At 49.2% G+C, this 22,456-nt stretch overlaps 1 protein-coding gene across 2 annotated transcripts in view; it reads right to left on the reverse strand.

Moving 5' to 3' along the window:
- Nucleotides 1-14,665: 14,665 nt before the first annotated feature.
- Nucleotides 14,666-22,456, reverse strand: part of ABCB9 (ATP binding cassette subfamily B member 9) — a 28,768-nt gene continuing 20,977 nt past the window's right edge. For both annotated transcript variants that reach the window (XM_044243458.1, XM_044243459.1), the window contains exons 10-12: nt 20,560-20,719; nt 18,336-18,472; nt 14,666-15,940 (exon numbers count right to left, since the gene is read on the reverse strand). In XM_044243458.1, the coding sequence (XP_044099393.1) occupies nt 15,683-15,940; nt 18,336-18,472; nt 20,560-20,719 (555 nt within the window). In that variant the 3' untranslated portion in view covers nt 14,666-15,682. The remainder of the gene's footprint in view (nt 15,941-18,335; nt 18,473-20,559; nt 20,720-22,456) is intronic.

The following is a 22,456-nucleotide window of genomic DNA, read 5'->3' on the forward strand; positions in this document are numbered from 1 at the left end:
GAGAATGACAACCATGAGAACCTGTTCTTACCCTTACCCTTTACCAGCCCCCAGCCCTCAGCTGGAGGGCTACTCCGATTGTTTTTCTGGGTTCGGAAATCTTTCCCTTTGTTCCAAGAGAAAAAAAAAAAAAATGATTGCTAAGCAGGTTGAGATGCTCCTCTTCCCCGAGGGGAGAGTTTTGGAGACTCGCTGCAAGCTGGGCTTGTCTCAGCTCAGTAGCTGGGCAACATTCCTCTCCCTGCCTGTCTATTTTAAACCACACAGATAACTAGGCAGGCGAAGCAAGACAACAAAGGCGGAAGGAACAGTGGGGGAAGGACATCTGGCTGGGAGAGCTGGCAGCAGGCTGACAGACTTTCGGTTACGTGGATTGGCTCCCGCTGTGTGCAAAGTTTGGGGGAAGGACGTGGGGGCTTTCCACCCATGGCCGCTCACACTGGAAGGGGCAGGAGGGGCAGGGCACAGCTCACCAAGGAATCTTTTATTCTTATTGAAAGACATTGGCTCATCGCTTCTCGGCCTTTTGGCTAAGATCAAGTGAAAGACGTTGGCTCCTTCATTCAACAAATATGTGGCCTCTTCAGATCTGTAGGTTGACAGGTTTTCATCCCTCCTGGATAATTCCCAGCCATTATCTTTTAAAGAGCTTCCGCCACCCGCCCTCTCCTGCTTCCGGGTGAAACTCCAGATAAATGCATGACTACGACATCTCCCAGAACCCTCACATTCTCGTGTTCCCCCTCTGGTATTATCGGGCTTTTTGGTTGCTGTGTGGCTTCCTGGATGATTTCTTCTTTTTTTTTCTTTTTTAAAAGATTTTATTTATTTATTTATTTATTGGACAGACAGAGATCACAAGTAGGCAGAGAGGCAGGCAGAGAGAGAGAGGGAAGCTGGCTCCCTGCTGAGCAGAGAGCCCGATGCGGGGCTCGATCCCAAGACCCCGAGATCATGACCTGAGCCGAAGGCAGAGGCTTAACCCACTGAGCCACCCAGGCGGCCCTGGATGACTTCTTCTGATACCTTGTTAATCCTTCTGCGGTGTGCTATCTTCTGTCCAATGCAGTTGAGTTTGTTATTATTTTTTAGTATCTCTAGTTCTGTCTTGTCCTTCATCAGATCTGCTACGCCACTTTTCAGAGCCTTGTAAACGCCTTCAAGCTTGGGGTAAGCATAACAAGTTCTGGGATCTGTGTTGGGAGAATTCCAGAACCCGGGGTCTATGTGGGTCTCCCGCCGCTGCCCTCTTCTTTCTCTTGGCTCTCACTCCCAGCACCTTGTCCCCTTGTGGGTCAGGTTTTCTTCAACTGTATGTTGTCGTCATCCTGGGGAAGTTGCTTCGAGGGCTTCTGCGAGAATGAATGAGCCGTGCTCTGAAGAAGAGTTGTGTTTGCTTCGCGCTGCCTCCCAGGCGCTCCCAACTCCAGCGCCCTGCCTCCCAGGCCGTCTCAGATCCGCTCCCAACTCCAGCGCCCTGGGCGCCCAGCTGAGTGTGTCTGGGGGTGAGCTGTGACAGCTTTGCAGGAATTTTCTTTTCTTGTTCCTTTTTCTTCTTCTGGGTCGCTCAGCATCCAGACAAGCTTCTCGACCATCCCCTGGGATTGGGGTCAGTGATGTGTGGCCGTGGTGTCTGGATAAATGTTTAGTAGTCGGAATAAAAAAAAAAAAAAAAACCTGATTTGTAGCCCTGACAGCTTCCTATGGTGTGAATACGCCCACCGTGGTGGGTCGCAAGCAGCCGGTGTGAAGTCATGACCGTGGACGTTGGGACTTTGCGACTTTGCCTGGATCCCCCCAGGGAGGAAACATTGGAGCCGACAGAAACCTGAATGAGGAGGAGCCAGGAGAGCACTGGGGGGAAGGGGATGAAGACAGAGGAAGAGTCTCACACAGGCCAGAGGTGGGGACAGGGTTGGCACTTTGAGGAAAGAAAGGGGACAGCATGTCTGGCCTGGCGAGTTGGGGTGGTGGCAGAGGTGTGCTGGGATGGGGCAGGCCCAGGGTACCCAGGGCCAAGGTTTGAACCAGAGGAGTAAGAGGATAGATTTATAGTTTCTTTTTTTTTTTAAAGATTTTATTTATTTATTTAACAGAGAGAGAGAGAGAGATCACAAGTAGGCAGAGAGAGAGAGGGGGAAGCAGGCTCTCCATTGAGCAGAGAGCCAAATTCGGGGCTCGATCCCAGGACCCTGAGATCATGACCTGAGCCGAGGCTTGACCCACTGAGCCACCCAGGCACCCCTAGATTTATAGTTTTAATGATCTTGATGACTCCCAGTCTGTAGGTGTGGGCTGTCCCTGGCGATTTCCTCCCAAAGAGCACAGTGTGAGGGTGCCCTGCTGGTTCTGATGTTAGAACATGTGACTCTTGATCTTGGAGTTGTGGGTTTGAACCTCATGTTGGATGTAAAGATTAATTAAAAATAAAATCTTAAAAACAAACAAAAAACCAACGAGTACAGTATGGAAAAGGTGGGGAAGAGTCCCTTCACAGTGGAGAAAACTGACAAAATGGTACCTCTTCAGGCGACTGATCAAAATCAACGTCAAGAGTCAGCAATTGGGGCGCCTGGGTGGCTCAGTGGGTTAAGCCTCTGCCTTCAGCTCAGGTCATGAGCCCCACATCGGGTCCCTTGGTCAGCAGGGAGCCTGCTTGTGTTCCCTCTCTCACTATCTCTCTCTGTCAAATAAATAAAATCTTAAAAAAAAAAAAAAAGAAAAAAAGAACATGGTGTCCTGGACAGGTTCCAGGACTGAAGACAGACGTTAGGGGAAAATCGAAGGAAATCTAAATAAACTATGGTCTTTAGTTAATAACAACATATCCATATTGGCTAATTGGGCCAAATGCATTTTACCAATGTAAGCTATTAATAATAATGGGAAACTGGTGAGTTATAGGAACTCTGTGTACTATTGTTGCGATTTTTCTGTTAATCTAAAACGGTTCTGAAAAACAAAGTCTGCTAATAAAAACGTTAGGTCTGGGGACGCCTGGGTGGCTCAGTTGGTTAAGCAGCTGCCTTCGGCTCAGGTCATGATCCCAGCGTCCTGGGATTGAGTCCCACATCGGGCTCCTTGCTCAGCAGGGAGCCTGCTTCTCCCTCTGCCTCTGCCTGCCATTCTGTCTGCCTGTGCTCGCTCTCTTCCCCTCTCTCTCTCTGATAAATAAATAAAAAAAAAAATCTTTAAAAAAAAAAAAAAAGTTAGGTCTGGCTGGTGACTGCGGAGGATGGGTTGCACGGGTGGGGCATGTGGGGAGCGGGGAAGTGAAATCACCGGCCCTGCATGTGGGTTGTGGCTTGGGTCTCGGTGGGAGAGGCAGAGAGTGCAACTCAAGAGGTCTGAGCCCCTGACAGTCTGGCAGGCCTCCCCACGTGATAACTATAGGGGAGACAGGAAGGGAAGAGTCCGGTACAAGGCCCAGGTACTTGAACTTGAGCACCTGGAAGACGGTGTCATTAAGACAGAGTTGACTATGAGAAAAATAGGTTAGGGAGAAAAGCCTGAGGCTGCATTTCTGCAGCGGCGATGAGTCCAAGGGACCTTTGGGACATCAGAGAGGAGAGCTCGAGTAGGCAGGGGGATTGCTGGAGTCTGTCCCGCGGTGAGAGTTGGAGCACCTCTGTATGAGCAAGGAGAACACCTACTGGGTAGAGATCCCAGGGGTGAAAAGGCTTTAAGAAACTTCTAGTATGTTCAGAGAGCTAGCAACATGCCAGGGAAGCCTTGACAAGTCCAATCTGTGAGCACCCCAGCAGACCAGCTGGGGTGGTGGAGAATCAGGGAGACTGCCCACAGGCCGAAGGGCACAGCAGATGTCAGGAATCTCTCCCTGCTCTGGAAAAGTCTGTCCTTGACTGGAGCCCGCACACATCCGTCCAGGCCTCCAGCCAGTCTCCCCTTTGGAAAAAGCCTTCCCTTTCTCTAGGCTGATAGCCAAAATCGCTAGATAATTGAGGGTCAGAGGTCAGGGAATTCAGAGTCTGGCACCTGACCAGGCCTGTGAAAGGCAGGGCTTAGCATAACTGCCAAGAGCCTTGGTAAGGGGGGAGAGGGGAGGTGTCCTGGACACTCTAATTGCCTCTAGGCGTGTGCTGTATTGCTCTGGGGCCAGGAAAGGTGAAGGGCTTCTATTGTGTATCTACCCCAGGGCCCTAGCTGATACCTGATACCTTTTTTTTTTTTTTTTTTTGTCGAATAGGGAGTAGAAATTTTTTTTTTTTAATTTTTTGTTTAAATTCAGTTAACAGGGGTGCCTGGGTGGCTCAGTGGGTTAAGCCTCTACCTTTGGCTCAGGTCATGATCTCAGGGTCCTGGGATCCTGCTTCTCCCTCTCCCTCTCCCTGCCTCTCTGCCTACTTGTGATCTCTCTCTCTGGGCAAAATAAATAAATAAAATCTTTTAAAAAAATTCAATTCAGGGACGCCTGGGTGGCTCAGTTGGTTGGACGACTGCTTTCGGCTCAGGGCGTGATCCTGGAGTCCGGGGATCGAGTCCCGCATCAGGCTCCCAGCTCCATGGGGAGTCTGCTTCGCTCTCTGACCTTCTCCTCGCTCATGCTCTCTCTCACTGTCTCTCTCTCTCAAATAAATAAATAAAATCTTTAAAAAAAAAAAAATTCAATTCACATATAATGTATTATTGGTTTCAGAGGAAGAGGTCACTGATTCCTCAGTGGCATAGGACACCCAGCACTCATCACATCACGTGCCCTCCTTAATGCCCAGCACCCAGTTACCCTACCCCCCCAACCCACCCCCCCTCCAGCAACCCTCAGTCTGTTTCCCATGCTTAAGAGTCTCTTACGGTTTTTCTCCCTCTCTGATTTCGTCTTGTTTTATTTTTCTTCTCTCTTCCTGTATGATCCTCTGTTTTGTTTCTTAAATTCCACACATCAGTGAGATCACATGATAATTGTCTTTCTCCAACCCGCTTACTTCACTTAGCATAGTACCCCCAGGCTGTCCTGAGTCAAGGTCCCTCTCCAAGGCTACAGAGCAGGCTGAGCCCAGGCCTCGCTGCTTGGGGTGGGGAGTTGGGGGCGCCTGCTGCCTCTCTTGGGCCCCGTCCAGTCCAGCATGTCTTCCACAGCCTGATCAAAACCCTCCAACAATCTCCACTCTTGGCAGAGTATGTCAACCACCTCCCAGAAGCCGCTGGGTCAAGCCCTGTCCTGCTTTCCTCCCTTACCTTGTCCGTGTGTCCCTGTCACTGTCCATTTCCTGCTCTACAAATTCCGGGCTTCTTCCTGTCGCGTGATCTTCAAACTTGCCTCTCCTTTGCCCAGATCAATCTTTTTCCACCCACCTTTTTTTGGGTGTGTGTGTGTGTGTGTGAAATTCCCATAATATGCAATTAACCATTCTCAAGTGTGCGAATGCTCTCGGATTAGTGTATTCCCAGTGCTATGCAACCTCCAGGTCTCTGACGCTTCAAAACTTTCTCATCAACCGATCAAGACACCTCATTCCCATTAAAGCAGTCACTGCCCATCCCCCACCCTCACCCCCATGCCCCGGTAACCTCTAACCTGCTTTCTGACATCGATTTGCCTGTTCTGAATATGTCATACAAAGGGAATCATACACTATGTGGCTTTTGTGACGGCTGATTTCAGTAGCGTGATGCTTCCAGGGCTCATCCACGTGGTAGCAGGTGTCAGAACGTTGTTCGCTTTCTACAGTGGAGTTGTACTGGACTGTCTGCGTACCCCATTTGTTTACCCATTTGTTACTTCACACACAATCTGGCTGTTTCCCTCTTTTGGCTATTGTGAATAGAGGTATTACAAATATCTATGTACAAGTTTCTGCCTGGACATGTCTTGATTTCTTGTGGGTCTCTACCTAGGAGCGGAATTGCTGGATCCTGTGATTCCTCCATGTTCAACATTCTGAGGACCCACCAGGTTGTTGTTGGCTCATTGTTTCCCCCAGATCCCTGTGGCTGGCCCCTTGCCTCACTCAGCTCGGACGTCATCACCTCCTCAGATGACCCCAACGCAAAGAGCACCCGCTTCCAGATCACCCTCTTGTCTTTCACCATGTGGGGTTCATGATCCATCAGAACATAGGCGGCCTCATACTTCTTATGTTCCGTGGTGACCCACAGCCTAGCACAGTGCCTGGTACACAGTAGGCACTCAATTCATAATAATCACTGCTGAATGACCAATCTCAGGTTGTCAAAGGAAAGGAGCGGCAACAATGTGAGGTGCATCTTTGTCATTGGAGATTGCTGCTGGGACCGCCCAGGAGTGACTCAGCTATTTAAATGGACTACTACCTCCTGCCCTAAGAAAGCAAATACTGGTTAGGTTCTGTTTCTTCATTCTTTCCTGTTAGTGACTCAGCACAGAGCTCTCTTCACCAATTCCCAGTCCTTGGGCCAGAACAAGTAACTCTTAATGACTTATTGCAAACATTTAAAAAAACAAACAAACAAACCAACCACGAAGACGTAAAGGAATTCGGGTGGGGAATTGGTTAGATGAATGAGGCTGTGATCAGCCTGGTAGGCTGGTTAAGGGCTCTGGCTTGGGGTTCAGGTGTTCAAAATGCCTGGGTCAGGTCCCAGCTTTGTCACTTAGCTCTATTCTATGTTATTTAATCTCATTTCTCTTGCTTGGAAAACCATGGTTTATAGTACGAGCTCCGTCACAGGCTTGTTGTGAGGAGTCAGGGAATGACTATCATACAAGATGCTCAGTGTGGCACTGGTGTGTTGAAATGTTTCATATGGAACAGTTGCCACCATCACTGTCCTCACCTGCCTGTCTCTGTCGTGGTCTCTGCAGGTTGGCCATTCAGATGAAAGGAGATAATAAATGTGTTTTGTTTTTTGTTTTTGTTTTTGTTTTTTAAAGATTTACTTATTTGAGAGAGAGAGAGAATGCATGAGACAGCGAGTGAGCGCCAATGAGGGGCCAGAGGGAGAGGGAGATGCAGACTCCCCGCTGAGCCCTGAGATCATGACCTGAGCCATGTAAGTGCCCAACAAACGTGTTTTTAAAAAGTAAAAGGAGGGGCTCCTGGAGAGAGCATGACTCTTGATCTTAGGGTGATGAGATCGAGCCCCATGCTGGGTGTAGAGATTAAATAAATTTCAAAAATTAAAATAAAAATTAAAAGGTAAAGGAAAATTGTGAATGTACTTAAGGCCTCTGGGTGGCACAGTTTAAAATGGTCAATTTTATGCTATGTGTATTTTACCACAATAAAAAAGGCAAAGATTAAACAATTAAACAGCCTCTTTGTGACCCTCCCTCCACTCAACACCTCCCAAAAAGTTAAAAAACTTTTCTGTATTATTATTTGAAATATAATAGCTCTCCTACCTGGGGCCATAAGTCACCAACCTCAGCTGTAATGGGTGTTTGGGTGCTGGATCCCAGAGTCTCTGCTCTGTGGAACTTTCTAGAATCTCAGGGCCTGGAGAAGTGCAGGATTGGGGTGAAGGTTCTCAGGGAGGGAGGAGGGTGAAGATCCCCACCGTGGCCCCTCAGGTCCAACAGAGAAGTCTAGATGGGCTAGCTGGCTGATGAGCTTTCAACAACTTCTGTTCTTAGTAAACAGAAATCCTAACAGCTGCCTTCCATCTTGTTCCAGGAAGTGTGGGTGGGACTCATCAGTGCTTGGCACACCAGGGTTGGTTTACTTTGTTTTGAGTGTTCCGTGTATCCCCATCCCTGGGGAAAACTGTAATATTCAGAAACGTATGGGAGGGTGCCTCACTGGCTCAGTCAGTGGAACATGCCACTCTTGATCCCGGGGTTATGGGTTCTAGCCCCACCTTGGGTGTGGAGATACTTAAAAATAAAATCTTTTTTAAAAAAAGAAAAAGAGGGGCACCTGGGTGGCTCAATGGGTTAAGCCTCTGCCTTTGGCTCAGGTCATGGTCTCAAGGTCCTGGGATCAAGCTCTGCTTTGGGCTCTCTGCTCAGCCCGGAGCCTGCTTCCCCCTCTCGCTCTGCCTGCCGCTCTGCCTACTTGTGATCTCTCTCTCTCCATCAAATAAATAAATAAAATCTAAAAAAAAAAAAGAAAAGAAAAAGAAATGTACATGGAACAATATAACAAACACACATGTGCCCGATGCTCAGAACTGAACGTTAACATTTCTTCTATTTGCTTGGAATGGACATTAATTCTCAACAAAAGTGTATTTATGTTGATGTCCCTCTAATCACGAGAGAACCTCCAACACAAATGAAGTGTATAGCTTCTTAGCCTACTTTTATTTATTTATGTATTTATTTTTAAGATTTTATTTAAGTAATCTCTACACCCAACTCACAACTCCGAGATCAACTGAGCCAGCCAGGAGTCCCTCGGCCTATTTTTAAACTTGACACACATGGCGGGGGTGGGGGAGGGGAGAAATAGGGGATGGGGATTAAGGAGCACACTTGTGAGGTCCCGTGAGGTCACCTGGAGATGTATGTTAGCTCTGAATCACTATATTGTACACCTGAAACCAATATAGTGCTGGCATTATAACTAATTGGAATTAAAATAAAAACTTCAAACTTTACACACATATTTATATACGCCAAAAATACAGGGGGTACTGTTTCTATGTATATTAGTTAACATAGATAAATTAACTCTACCTAATAGGTTATTCTGCAGTGTGCATTTTGGCTTGTTTTTATGTTTTTGATATCTACCCAAGTTAACATGCATAGCTCTAATTTATGCCTTTTCCTCCCACATGATATTTTACCCTATGTCCTACAGCACACTTTTTTAAAACCAAATTAAAGACAGGGAAGTTGTTTCTAATATTTGCAAATGCAAACCAGGCTGCTACAAACATCCTTGAGCTGATTACTCCAAAGCAGTGTTCTTCCGGTGGGGGGGGATGGGATAACTGGGTGATGGGCATTAAGGAGGGCACGTGATGTGATACGCACTGGGTATTATGTAAGCCTGATGAATCACTGACCTCTACAACTGGAATTAATAATATATTATATGTTAATTAATTGAATTTAATTTTTAACAAAAAGTTAAAAAAAAAAACAAAACCCCAAAGCAGTGGTTTTCAAACTGCCCGAGGCATGAATGAGTCAGAAAATCCATTTTTTTTTCTTAAATGACATAGGTCAAAATCATTTTTAATAAGTACTTTACTATTCTTTGGTGAAGCTTTTGGTGGGTGCGTATGTGTGTGTGTTCTTGGTAGGGAGGGGAAGTGTTTTTCTTACTAAGGATTGCAGTGAAAACAAGGTTTATTTAATTTTTTTTTTTTTAGATTTTATTATTTATTTGAGAGAGAGACAGAGATAGTGACAGAGATAGGAGAGAAAGCACAAGCTGGGAGAGAGGGAGAAGCAGGCTCCCTGCCGAGCAGGGAGCCCAAGGGAGGACTCGATCTCAGAGTCCTGAGATCATGACCTGACCCGAAGGCAGATGCTTCCCCAACTGAGCCACCCAGATGCCCCAAAAACAAGGTTTAAAAAATATTCCTCCCCCCAGCGATTCCACCCAAAAGAATTGAAAATGTACGTCCACGTGAAAACATGTACACAAATGTTCACGGCAGCTCTCTTCACAACAGGGGAAAGCGGAAACAACCCGCATATTCACCAACAGATGAACAGATAAACAGAGGGGGTCCTCCCATATGCAATCAAATCCTGCCCCACCATAATAAAAAATAAGGTACAGATACATGTTCCAACATGGATGAACCTTGAAAACATGATGCTGAGTGAAAAAGGCCAGGCTCAAAAGATCTCATACTGTATGACTGTATTTCCATGAAGCGCCCAGAACAAGCAAATCCATAGAGATGGAAAGCAGATTAGTGGTTGCCAGGGTCTGGCGGTGGGGGGGAGGGGAAATGGGGACTGATGGCTTAATGGGTACGGATTTCCTTTCCGGAGTGACGAGAATGTTCTGGAATTAGATCGCAATGATAGTTTCACAACATTGTGAATTTACTAAAAGCCACTGAATTCTGTGCTTTAGAAAACGGTGTCAATGGCGAATTTTATGTTCTGTGAATTTTACCTCAATTAAGAAAAAAATTTTAAAGCCACTCCTCTCGGGCACAGGGAGGGCAGAATTGTGGGTTGTACAGTTTGCTCATCTCAACCTTTTTTTTTAACCACATGTGGGAAATCGCTTTCCAAAGTGGTTGTCCCCATCTGCACTCTCAAGACAGTGAATGAGAACTTCTCTCGCCCCACACCCACACCGACACTTGGTACCAGAGAGAAAAATAATCAGGGGGCGCGTGGGTGGCTCAGTGGGTTAAGCGTCTGCCTTGGGCTCAGGTCATGATTTCGGGGTCCTGGGATGGAGCCCTATGTTGTGTCTGGTTCCCTGATTAGCGGGAAGTCTGCTTCTCCCTCTCCCTCTCCCTCTCCCCTCTCCCTCCATTGTCCCTTCCGCCCTGCTCATGATTTCTGTCTCTCAAATAAACAAAATCTCCATTAAAAAAAAAAGTTTATTATTATCACTATTATTATTATTTGTAAAGCAAGCCCTCTGTCACAGGGCTTGAACTCAGGACCCTGAGATCAAGAGGCACATGCTCTACTGACTGAGCTAGGCAGGACTGCCCATAAATCTTAAAAAAAAAAATAGAGAGAGAGAGAGAAAGAGGAGGACAGGTGGATTTCTGAGCGCGTTAGTTATGAAAGCTTCCTGAGGTGGGGTCAGAGCTCTGGCACAGCCATTGGGCAACGGACGGAACATACTGTCGCGGGACCGTCGTTCCTACTACCCAGGTGAGGCTGCTTGACCCCAAAGAGCCCACCTTGAGCATCCTCTCCAGCCCTGCGGCGACAGAGAGCATCTCAAGGTGCTGGGTTCTCTATCCGGAGCTGTCAGCTGTGATGGCGACCCCAAATCAGATTAACAGCCTCCTTCCAACAGATAGACTCTGGATCCGAGTCTGCTGAGACCAGCCATTTGGAAAAACCCATCTGCTGCCTAATGTACTCATTCAGCTTCAGGGAGCAGCACGGGAGAGAGAGGGGGCAGCGAGAGGGGAGGGATGACCTACAGCAGGGGCTTGACAGGGGAGAAAAGCCCGGGTCCAAAAAAAAAAAACAAAAAGCCCCATCCTCTGGATGCCAAAGATGACACTGTGGGAGAGCCCCACCCCCCCGTCGACCCCTGCCTCCAGCTGGGACAACCACCCACGACAAGCTACAGAATTGGCAGGGCCTGGTGCAAAATTAAAATGAGGGGCCCCGTGTTCAATAACTTCAACGTAGGTGGCAAGTCTGTGCAAAGACAGCCCTGCCTCTGTCCTCCCCCCAGCCCTTGGGTCTTTACACCAGGATTAAGGACTAAGCCTGCTCTGGGTCCCCAGAGTCCCCGTGCCTGTCACCATCCAGTCTCATCCTCACTTACTTCCTTGTCTATCTCCCCAGAGGATGGTGCATTCCCCCGGGGGCTCGGCTGCCATGGTTTCCCCAGATCGCCTCCCACAGGACCTGGGACAGAAGAGGGCAGCCCTCTTTGCTCAATTAATTACCAGGGAGAAAAAGTCTACTTTAAAAATCAAGGCTCTCCACTTCAGACCCACCAGGATGACTGTAATTTAAAATTATAAATAAAGAAAAACAGAAAATAACAAGCATTTGGTGAGGCTGTGCAGAAATCAGAACCTTAACGCTTTAGAACGTATAATGGGGCAGCCACTGCGGGGACAGTTTGGTGGGTCCTCAAAATGCAGAACGGAGAGCGACTGTTAAGACTCAGCATTCGGGGCGCCGGGGTGGTTCAGTGGATTAAGCCTTTGCCTTCAGCTCAGGTCATGATCTCAGGGTCCTGGGATGGAGCCCCGCATCGGGCTCTCTGCTCAGCAGGGAGCCTGCTTCCTCCTCTCTCTCTGCCTGCCTCTCTGCCTGCTTGTGATCTCTGTCTGTCAAATAAATAAATAAAATCTTTAAAAAAAAAAAAAGACTCAGCATTCCGGTGCTGGGTGTGTACCCAAGAGATACAAAAACTTAGATCCGCACAAAGACATGAATGTTCACAGAAGCACTATTCATAACAGCCAAAAGGTTGAGACAACCCAAGAGTCTATTAAGGGATCACGGGATAACCAAAACGTAGTCTATTCACACAATGGAATCCTATTCAGCCACGAAGCAGGAAGCGCGGACACCTGTTACAACCTGTATGTGATTTTACTACAGTAAAAAAAAAAAAAAAAAAAAAAAAAAATTAAATGCAGTGTGGTGCCCTGAATTGGATCCTAGAACAAAAAACAAAACTGGGGCACCTGGGGGGCTCAGTGGGTTAAAGCCTCTGCCTTCGGCTCAGGTCATGATCCCAGGGTCCTGGGATCTAGCCCCGAATTGGGCTCTCTGCTCAGCAGGGAGCCTGCTTCCTCCTCTCTCTCTGTCTGCTTCTCTGCCAGCTTGTGATCTCTGTCTGTCAAATAAACAAATAAAATCTTAAAAAAAAAACAAAAAACAGGAATTTGTTAAAAAAAAAAAAACCCACATTATTAGAAAATTGGTGAAATAGGAAAAAAGCCTGGAGTTTCATGGACAGTGAGAGACCAGTGTTGTTGTTTTGGTTATGGTAAGTGCTCCATGATCACACGTGATGGGAACAGGAGGAAAGCTCACTAAGGGCTATATAGGAAATCCTTCTGTTTCATTGCAACTTTTCTGTAACACTAAAATTATCCTGGGACGCCTGGGGCGCTCAGTCAGTTAAGCGTCTGCCTTTGGCTCACGTCATGATCTCAGGGTTCTGGGATCGAGCCCCACGTTAGGCTCCCTGCTTAGTGGGGAGTCTGCTTCTTTCTCTGCCCCTTCCCCTACTCAACCCACTTGTGGTCTCTCTCATATAAATAAAATCTTTTAAAAAAATACTAAAATTATCCCGAAGTAAAACATTTGTTTAAAAAATCATATCTCGGGGTGCCTGGGTGGCTCAGTGGGTTAAAGCCTCTGCCTTCGGCTCAGGTCATGATCCCAGGGTCCTGGGATTGAGCCCGTGCATCAAGCTCTCTGCTCTGCAGGGAGCCTGCTTCCCACCCCCCTCTGTCTACCTCTCTGCCTGCTTGTGATCTCTGTCTGTCAAATAAATAAATAAAATCTTTAAAAAAATAAAATAAATTAAAGTTAAAAATTAAAATTAAATTAAAATTAAAGTTAAAAATCCTATCTCCCTTCTAAAAAGCAGCTAGCTTGGTCTCTGAAAGGTTCTTTTGTCTGCCTAGGGTCTGCTTTTGGGTTCAGGTTTATGAACTGGGGAGCTGCAGTGGACACCAGCATGGGACCCTGTGGTGAATCTGCGGATCCCAGCCTAGGGTTGTTGGAGAGTGGGGGTGGGAGTGGGGAGGGGGTGAGGGAGGAGCCTGGGCTGGAATGGGGTTGGGCTGCGGGCCCCCAACCCCTGCCCCTTGACAGGGAAAAACTCACCCTGAAGGGGAGGCTCCAAAGACTTTGGAGGAAAAGAATGTTGAGGATAGAGGTTACCAACGGGTGACCCACAGGCGGCAGACTGCCTCGAGCTGTGTTTATTGACCCTGGGTTTTGTAAACTAATTTGAGCCAATCTATAAAAAGCAGTCAATCTCACATTAAAACTCCAATTTCCAGCTTCTCCGAAAATCTCTGCGGATCTGCTGACTCAAGGTTACCTTCCTGCGTGGCCTCAAGGGACTGCAGCCGAAACCCAGCCCCCCCAACCCCCCACCACCGCCGCACAAGTCTGAGGCCTCGGTCACCATTCATTCCCAGGCTGGCACCGTGTTCTCTTTCTAGTAGAACGGAAATATTTCTCTGCACCATCGCGAAAGTGGAAAAGTGGAACAGAAACCAAGAGGGTTGTTTCCTTTCTCTTATACCTGGCCGACTGCACACACTTGCAGTACTTACCTGGCTCCCAGAAGCACTTCTGTTTGAGAACTCAGGCCCGACGTTGGATCCGTACAGCCTCTGCCGCAGGGTCAGTCAAGTCTCCCCAGCCCGTGCCCTTAGAGCTGCACTCTCAGGCCTTCTATGGTTGGGGTCAGACACACACACGCGCTTCTTGGGTGTGAATCCTGGCTCTAGCCCTCACTAGTTGGTGGTCCTGAGCAAGCAGCTTAACCTCCCTGGGACTCGGTTTCCTTAAGCCCCGGAGATGAAGCAGGAGACTCGGCTAGTGGCAGTCTGGGTCAGCTTACCGGGCAGGAAAATGGGTACGTGGCCGCACCAGTAGTTACTGTACTGAAATATTTCTCCACTAGTTGGTAAACAGCCACTGCCCCCCGGCCCCCTCCCGGGACCCCGGACTTCATCACAGCCCCACAAGAATAACTGCCCCAGAGGTTTTTCCTGTGCCCAGTCTCACCTCCCTTCTGATGGAGCTGTTAGGTAAGACTTCCTGGCTCCGTGGGGTGGAGTGGGCATGGGGGGCCCAGTCCCTGATGGGAAAGAGCAGGTGGCATTTGCACAGAAGTCCCCCAGATGTCAAGGAGACAGGCCTCCGTGACCCTGCACAAGCCCCGTGGAGACAGACAGACAGACAGAATAAATTCTTCGGTGCTAGAGTTCCTGGGGACATGAAGAGCACAGAAGGGGGGCTCCCAGACCCTGTGGGGGAGGCCCTTTAACCAAATCTCTCAGGCTATGTCTGATGGAAAAACCTAACCAGGTGACGGGGCAGAGGGCCCAGGAAGAGGTCAGAGGTCAGGGGTCAGAGGTAGTACACTTTATTGACCGGGATCTTCCAACATCTTGCAAACACCCACCCACCCCCACCCCGCAAAACCAGAGCCTGAGCTTTGCCGCCGTTCTGTCCACCAGACAGGGAAGAGAACGCATCTCTCAGACATCCAGCACTGAAGGGCCTCCCCTCCCAAGAGCAGAGCGAGGAGTGGAGCAGGGGTGCATGTGGGGGAGGGGGCTGCCGGCTGGAGTGGGGAGATGGGAGCAAGGGATGAGGCGGGCCTGAGGGGCTCACGCCGGGGTGGGGCTGGGGCCACCCTGAGGCTCTGCGGGCCTGGCCAGCCCCTCACTCCCCCAGTTAAGGTTAGTAGTGGTTCACAGTGAGACTGGCTTAGATTTGGCAGGACGGCAAGGGCCACGGGCAGACAGGCCCTTCCCACTCTTCCCGCCGACCCCTGGCCTGACTCACGAAGCTGCGGTGAGAGAGGAAGTCCCTTCCTCTGTGTCCCTCTTTGGGGACAGGAAAGCCCCTTCTCTCGAGGGGCAGAGGGCAGAGGCCTAATTCTCCCCCGGCATCCCCCAGGCTATTAGGAAGGATCGTTCACTCCTGGCTCAGAAGTTTCTAGAATATCTCAGTGACCTTGCCCATCATTACTCCCCATTAAAAAAAAAAAAAAAAGTTTTTGAAATCTGGGAGTTGACTGGGGCCCATCAAACCAAGCAGTAAAAAACCTTGGTTCTTCAAGTGAGATCTTGGTTTAAAAAGGTAGCTCTACCTTCTCTTAGAAGCCCTGGGAGACCGGATGGAGAGACCAGGGGGGTCTCTGCTGCCCAGCGGGGAAGGGCGGGGGGTCGGGGTGGGGGCAGGTGGATGGAATGGGGGGGGCGCGATGCAGGAAGCAGTGACACATGGGACGTGGCAGGCTGTCCTCCAGCACGGTGGGCCTGGGCTCAGAGGGCAGCGCGGCTTGGGGGGGCCCCCATGGGTACATCTGCCCGGCAGGCGCCGGGACCTCGGCCCCACGGTGCGAGGCGGGGCCCGCGGTCAGGCCTTGTGGGCGCCGCCCGGCGGGTCCTTGTGGCCAGCTGAGTAGTCCGCGGCGGGCTCGAGCCCCAGCATCTGCCGCTGCACCAGCTTGGCGTAGAGGCCACCCTGGGCCAGCAGCTGCTGGTGCGTGCCCTGCTGCACCACGCGGCCCTTGTCCAGCACCACGATGAGGTGCGCGCGCTCCACCGTGCTCAGGCGGTGCGCGATGATGAGCACGGTGTGCTTCTGCAGGTTGCCGTGGATGGCCTGCTGGATCTGGGGAGACGGAGGGCGCCGGCTCATGGGGGCGCTGCCCCACCCGCCCCCCACCACGCCTGGAGCTGCTCGGCTCCCACACCCACCCTGTAGCTGAGCCTCAGTGCCTCCTTAGGGAAGCCAGGGCTCGCACACCCCCCCCACCCCACTGGCTCCCTGGGGTTTGGAGCACAGGGGATGGAGCTCAGGGCCCTGTGCAGGGGAGGCGCCTGGTGAGCGACAGCTGAACCCTAACCTCTCTGCTCTTCCTGCTCTTTGTAACCTTTGCCTGGGCTCATGGTCTCACCATCAGCCTCAAAGCTGAAGCCCACGAGACCGCGGCCCTCAATTCCCCATCCTTGGCCAAATCCAAGGCCTGGGTGAATCCTTCTGGGGGCATCTCTCCCCAGTTCATCTGGCTCTTTCTATCCTCCCACTGCTACCCTTGTTACTTCTTGCCCGGATGCCTGCAACCTGCCCTCCCCGTCCCCTTCCTCGGCCTAGTGGATTTAATGTTTCGATTGGTTCTTGCTGAATTCCTGCTCCAAGCCCCCCAACAGCTTTGTGTCCCAAACAGGAATAAAATCCAGCCTCTGCCTGCAATTCTGCACTTGTCGCAGACGAGACTTCGCGACACCGAGAGGGATTCCTGACGTAAACCAGGGACCTGATTAGCAACAATGCATTAAAACCCGCTCATCGAAAAAAAAAAAAAACAAAAAGATTAAAAAAAAAAAAACAAAAAAACCCGCTCATCGACTGAAACAAACGCACCGTGACAAGATGCTCATCACAAGAGAAACTGTCTTTGGGGTAAAAAGGAGATATAGGGGAACTCTCTGCACTTTTTGCTGAATTTTCTTTAAACCTGAAACTTTTCTTCAAAAAAAAAAAAAAAAAATCCAAACTCTATGACTAGGTCCAAGGAGCCTGTGTTTCCCTATGACTCTGTCCTCACCTTACCTTGTCAGACTCCCACCAGCCTGACATGCTGACCTTTGCGCTTGCCTGTGAACTTGCTCTGGGCCTTTGCACATGCTGCTTTTTTCCTTCTTGGATGCTCAGCTGCCTCTTCTCCTGGGTCTCAGCTCAAATGGCACCTGAAGACCCCACGTGCATCGGGGAGATGGTCACACTCCAGCAGGGCTTCGGGAGTGTAAGGCCGTGTCTCAGGGATGACCCAGCCCCCCTAAATGCTCAGTGCTGCCAGGGGAACTGACTGTTCTAGCCAACACCTGACAGTAGGCCCCTGACCTCCCTTTCTTAAAGTGTTTAATAAAAAGGGCTTATAATTGGGACGCCTGGGTGGCTCAGTTGGTTAAGCAGCTGCCTTCAGCTCAGGTCATGATCCCAGCGTCCTGGGATCGAGTCCCACATCGGGCTCCTTGCTCGGCAGGGAGCCTGCTTCTCCCTCTTCCTCTGCCTCTGCCTGCCATTCTGTCTGCCTGTGCTCACTCTCTCCCTCTCTCTCTCTGATAAATAAATAAAATTAAAAAAAAAAAAAAAAGGGCTAATAATTGCAAATCCTTTCTCTGTCCCTTCGATACTTCTATATGAATCTCCTACAGTCAGGACTGTCTTTCTCAAGGACCTAAAGGCCATTCCTTTGAAATGTAATCATCAGGAAGGACAGGCCTGGGTCTCCCAGTCTCTATGGGAGGACAGAATTCCCGCCCACAGTTGGCAGCCAGCAGACACTGCTGCCTAATCACATCCACACTGACCAACTCCCAGCTGTCCCGCAAGCCTGCTGCTCCCTATGCCTTCATTCTCCTTCAACGCCTGTCACCGCTGTCCCCTCTGCACAAATCAGAATGGAGCCCTGCTCTTTACCTTACTGTCAGTCGCTACTGCAGAAAATCTGTTTTTCCAGCATCAATGTCTGGCTGTGTCCCTCTCTGGCAGGGTGACCTGTCTCAATTTCTTTCTTAGATGGTTTTGTTTTCTGTGTGCCATGGGCCACAGGTTGAACGCATGCTCGTCTCCCCTGGGACTGGAAAAGCCGCAGGGGCAGGCCTTTGTCTGTCTGGTCAGCCCGTCACAGCAACCTCGGCAGCTGGGACGGTGCTTGGTGGCCCAGAGCTCAGTGAGTCCTGTGTAATCCAAGATCCGATCAGGGAGGGGCTGTGGCACCCACCTGGTCACTGATAGATATACCGTTGGGACGCTCTTTACCAATGGAAAGGGGGCTCAGGGAGTGGAAGACACAGGCTCCCATGATGAGCTGAGGGCAGGGCCTCGACTCCAAACCCGTGTCATGTATTTTGAGCTCTGCCAAGAGCCAGCTGGATGGACCTTCAGCCCTGAATACACCAGTCCAGGAAGCTGACAGCCTGGGAGAGCCCCCAGGGCATCTTCAAGCCCTTTGTGATGCCCGCTCTTTTCTCCGGCATCACCCCGCCACCCCGCCACTCACCAGGTACTCGCTTTCCGCATCCAGAGCGCTGGTGGCTTCGTCCAAGATGAGGACAGGTGGGTTCCGCACCAGAGCCCGAGCCATGGCCACCCGCTGCTTCTGGCCACCCGACAGCTGGGCGCCCTTCTCCCCAGTCTCTGCGTGACAAAGGGACAGGGGCAAATGAGCAGAGGGTGAGGCCAAGGCAGCCCTAGGGAAGACAGAGAGGACCCTCTCTTCTTCCTTTCCTCGCTGCCGCAGGAGCTGTGCTCTCCAGGAAAAGGCGTGGTCCAGAGCACCACCGGCTGGGACAACCAACAGCTCCCAAATTCCCGGAAGGACGTTCTCCCTCCCTGTTCATGCGAATCATGACGACATTCGATTGGTACTAAGATACCAATGTTTCCCTATTAATCTGGAAAACATCCCGATGTCTGATAATACACTGTCTTGGTGTCGCTGTGGGGAGACAGGCACTCCCCTATCCTCGGGCAAGCACAGTCGGGGTCATCCCTCCGGCCACAGTGCATACACCCCGTCTCTATCACCCTGCACTGTACAAGTCTATGGATCCCAAGTTCAAGTGCATGACCCTGGCACCCGCATCCCCAGCTCTGTGGATTGTCCCTACATGTGACTTTCCCAAGCACGGTGGCCAAGGCCCGTGTTATGCACGACTCACAGGAGTAACACTGCAAATCAAAACAAAAGATCTACTTGAATGTCCATCAGCAGGAAACTGAATGAATTTTTTAAAACTAATTACCATAAAGCCCAATACCCTGGAATACTATGCCACTGCTTAAAAACCGAGCAAGGGAGGTCTAAGTGACGACATGGAACATCACTAAGATGCCATGTTAAGTCAAAAAAAAAAAAAAAAAAAAGCCAGGTGCAGAATATAAGGTGCTGGGTTGTTTTTTTGTTTTTTTTTTTTTTTCTTTAAAAGGTTAGGAGGAGGGACGCCTGGGTGGCTCAGTTGGTTAAGCAGCTGCCTTCGGCTCAGGTCATGGTCCCAGCGCCCTAGGATCGAGTCCCACATCGGGCTCCTTGCTCGGCAGGGAGCCTGCTTCTCCCTCTGCCTCTGCCTGCCTCTCGATCTGCCTGTACTCGCTCTCTCCCTCTCTCTCTGACAAATAAATAAATAAATAAAATCTTAAAAAAAAAAAAAAAAAAAAAAAGGTTAGGAGGAGGGCGCCTGGGTGGCTCAGTGGGTTAAGCCGCTGCCTTCTGCTCGGTCATGATCTCAGGGTCCTGGGATCGAGTCCCGCATCGGGCTCTCTGCTCAGCAGGGAGCCTGCTCCCCTCTCCCCTCTGCCTACATATAATCTCTGTCTGTCAAATAAATAAATCTTAAAAAATATATATATATGTACATATATATATATGTACATATACATATATACATATATATATTTATGTTCCTTCACATTTGCATGAAGCAGCTCCCAAATGACATGTAGGAAGGTAACAAAAGATGTTTGGGTGGGCCAGGAGGAAACAGGGGTAGAGAAAGGGATGGAGTAAAACCCCTCATTGTCTATCATTTCATACACATTTTTAGTTTTGAACCATGTAAATAGCCCCTTCTCAAAAGTTAAAATTTTATTTATTTTTTAAAGAACTTATTTATTCATTTGACAGACAGAGATCACAAGTAGGCAGAGGAGCAGGTGGAAAGAGAGAGGGGGAAGCAGGCCACCCAGGTACCCCTTAGAGTTAAAATTTTAAAGTATATTAAGTATAACAAAATATATGATATAATGATATAAATCAGTACACTGTTAAATTTATTATATTAAAATATTGACTTAATACAAAATTAAGCAACTATCATTAATCTGATACATATATTATTTGAAAATCATAATGTTTTAGGGCACCTGGGTGACTCAGTTAAGCATCTGCCTTCAGCTCAGATCATGATTCCAGGGTCCTGGGATCAAGTCTTGCATCGGGCTCCCCGCACAGCTCCCTGCTCAGGGCGAGCCTGCTTCTCCCTCTCCCTAGCCCCTCCCCCCATGCTCCTGATCTCTCTCTTTCTAAAATATAAGTCATAGATAATAATAATGTTTAAAAATAAATAGAGGTGGTTGGTTGCATAGTACTGTAAAGGTATTAAATGTCGAGTGAATTTCACATGAAATAAAGAGCAGCTGGCCGAGAGCAATGCTTCACCCGGAGGGTCGCATCCCTGAGCGTGGACCTTCAGACAGGGTGGAGGGGACGCTCCTGGGCTGCGTACCTGTATTGTAGCCGTCCTGGAGCTCCATGATGAAGCCATGGGCATTTGCCTTCTGTGCGGCCTCCACTACCATCTCGAAGGGCACGGTGGGCAGGCCGTAGGAGATGTTGTCTGTGATGGAGCGGGCGAACAGCACTGGCTCCTGGCTCACGAGGGAGATCTGTGCAGGAGAAAGGATGGGGCATGACGGGCCAGGCACGCATCCGTCCAGCTGTCACCGGGAACCTCGCCAGCGCCAGGCCTGCCTGACGCCAGGGGTCTTGGGTCTGAAATCTGAGCAGAGCCGGAGCCCGGCTGTTAGCATCAGCTGCCTCTTTCCCTCAAAAACAACAGAGTCCACTTTCTGCACAAGCCTTCAGCTTTCCCCGACCAAAAATCTGGGGCCTGTTAAGCGGGCTGCTCTGGCCTGAGCCAAGTTCCCTGACCTCGAAGAGAGCTCACTGTCGGCCCCTGTCCTGGGTGGGGTGGGGAGAGCCAGGGAGGGGAGAGAAAGAGAATGTGGAATGTGAGTCTGTCTATGCCGGGAGACAAGAGGCCATAGCAGCCCCCAGGCCATAAAGGCCTCCCTGGTGTCTCCTTCCATCGGAGAGAATAATTTAAAGAACTTGTCCCGTGATTCCAGTTTTAGGAATGTAGCCTACAAAAATGATCGTATGGAGGACATCACTGCAACACGGTAAGTAGAAAGAAAAATTAGTTTCATAATTTGGAGATTGGCTCATAATCACAGTGTATCCATTAAATCAAATAACACACACACACACATACACACACACATCATGATTCTGTTTTTGTTTAAAAAAAAAGATATATGAAGGGGCACCTGGGTAGCTCAGTCAGTTGAGCATCCCACTCAACTCAGGTTATGATCTCAGGGTCTTGAGATCGAGCCCTGCATCAGGCTCTGTGCTGGGTGTGGAGCCTGCTTGGGATCCCCTCCCCCTCTCTCTCCCTCTGCCTATCTCTCTCTCTTTAAAAAAACAAAAAAGTTAAAAACTTATATACGGGCCTTTTCTTTTTTTTTTTTTAAAGATTGTATTTATTTATTTGACAGAGATCACAAGAGAGGCAAGTAGAGAGAGAGGGGGAAGCAGGCTCCCCGCTGAGCAGAGAGCCCGACGCGGGGCTCGATCCCAGGACCCTGAGATAATGACCCGAGCTGAAGGCAGAGGCTTTAACCCACTGAGCCACCCAGGCGCCCTATATGGGCCTTTTCTTATCCATATGTTTATATAAATATAGGAAACAGGTTGGAATGGATATTTACTAAACTGCTAACAGCAGTTAACCTCCACGGAGTGGAATTTAAAAGGTGAGGTGGAGGGGAACTCTCATGTCTTAATTACAAAATTCTCTGAATATATGGGAATGTGGTTGGACTGTTGTAGTTTACTCCTTGGGGCTTATGAAAATTAAAATTTTTAATTTGAACTAAAGAGCAGGTATTCACAAAAGAGGAAATCTAAGTAGTAAACCATATGTTAAAGTACTTAGTATGTCTGGTCATCAGGAAAACGCAAAAGACCGCCGTGAACTACCTCTATGTATGTCCTCACCAGCTGGCAAAAAGATCGGCACTGACAATATTAACTATCTAAGAACATTACATGTCTGAGCATATTAGCTAGTACAAAGCCTGAATAGCTCTGCCTGAGGGCCATTTCCAGAACTCTGATAGGTAGTAGCCTTGTCATCACATACCTGGGACCACTGCTCAGCCATCTATACCTGGTTATATGAAGGTGGGTAGGCAGATATCACAATGTGTGGTCTCTGCCACCATCTAGAACTTGGCTAGGAGTTCTGGAGTCTCTGTGCCAGTCCTCAGGCTCTCCTATAATTTAATATATGTTGATGATGGAAATGGTGCCTTCTTGGTAGTTGGTTTTTCTTGTAT

This window comes from Neovison vison, chromosome 3, assembly GCF_020171115.1.
Source record: "Neovison vison isolate M4711 chromosome 3, ASM_NN_V1, whole genome shotgun sequence".
NCBI classification, from domain to species: domain Eukaryota; kingdom Metazoa; phylum Chordata; class Mammalia; order Carnivora; family Mustelidae; genus Neogale; species Neogale vison.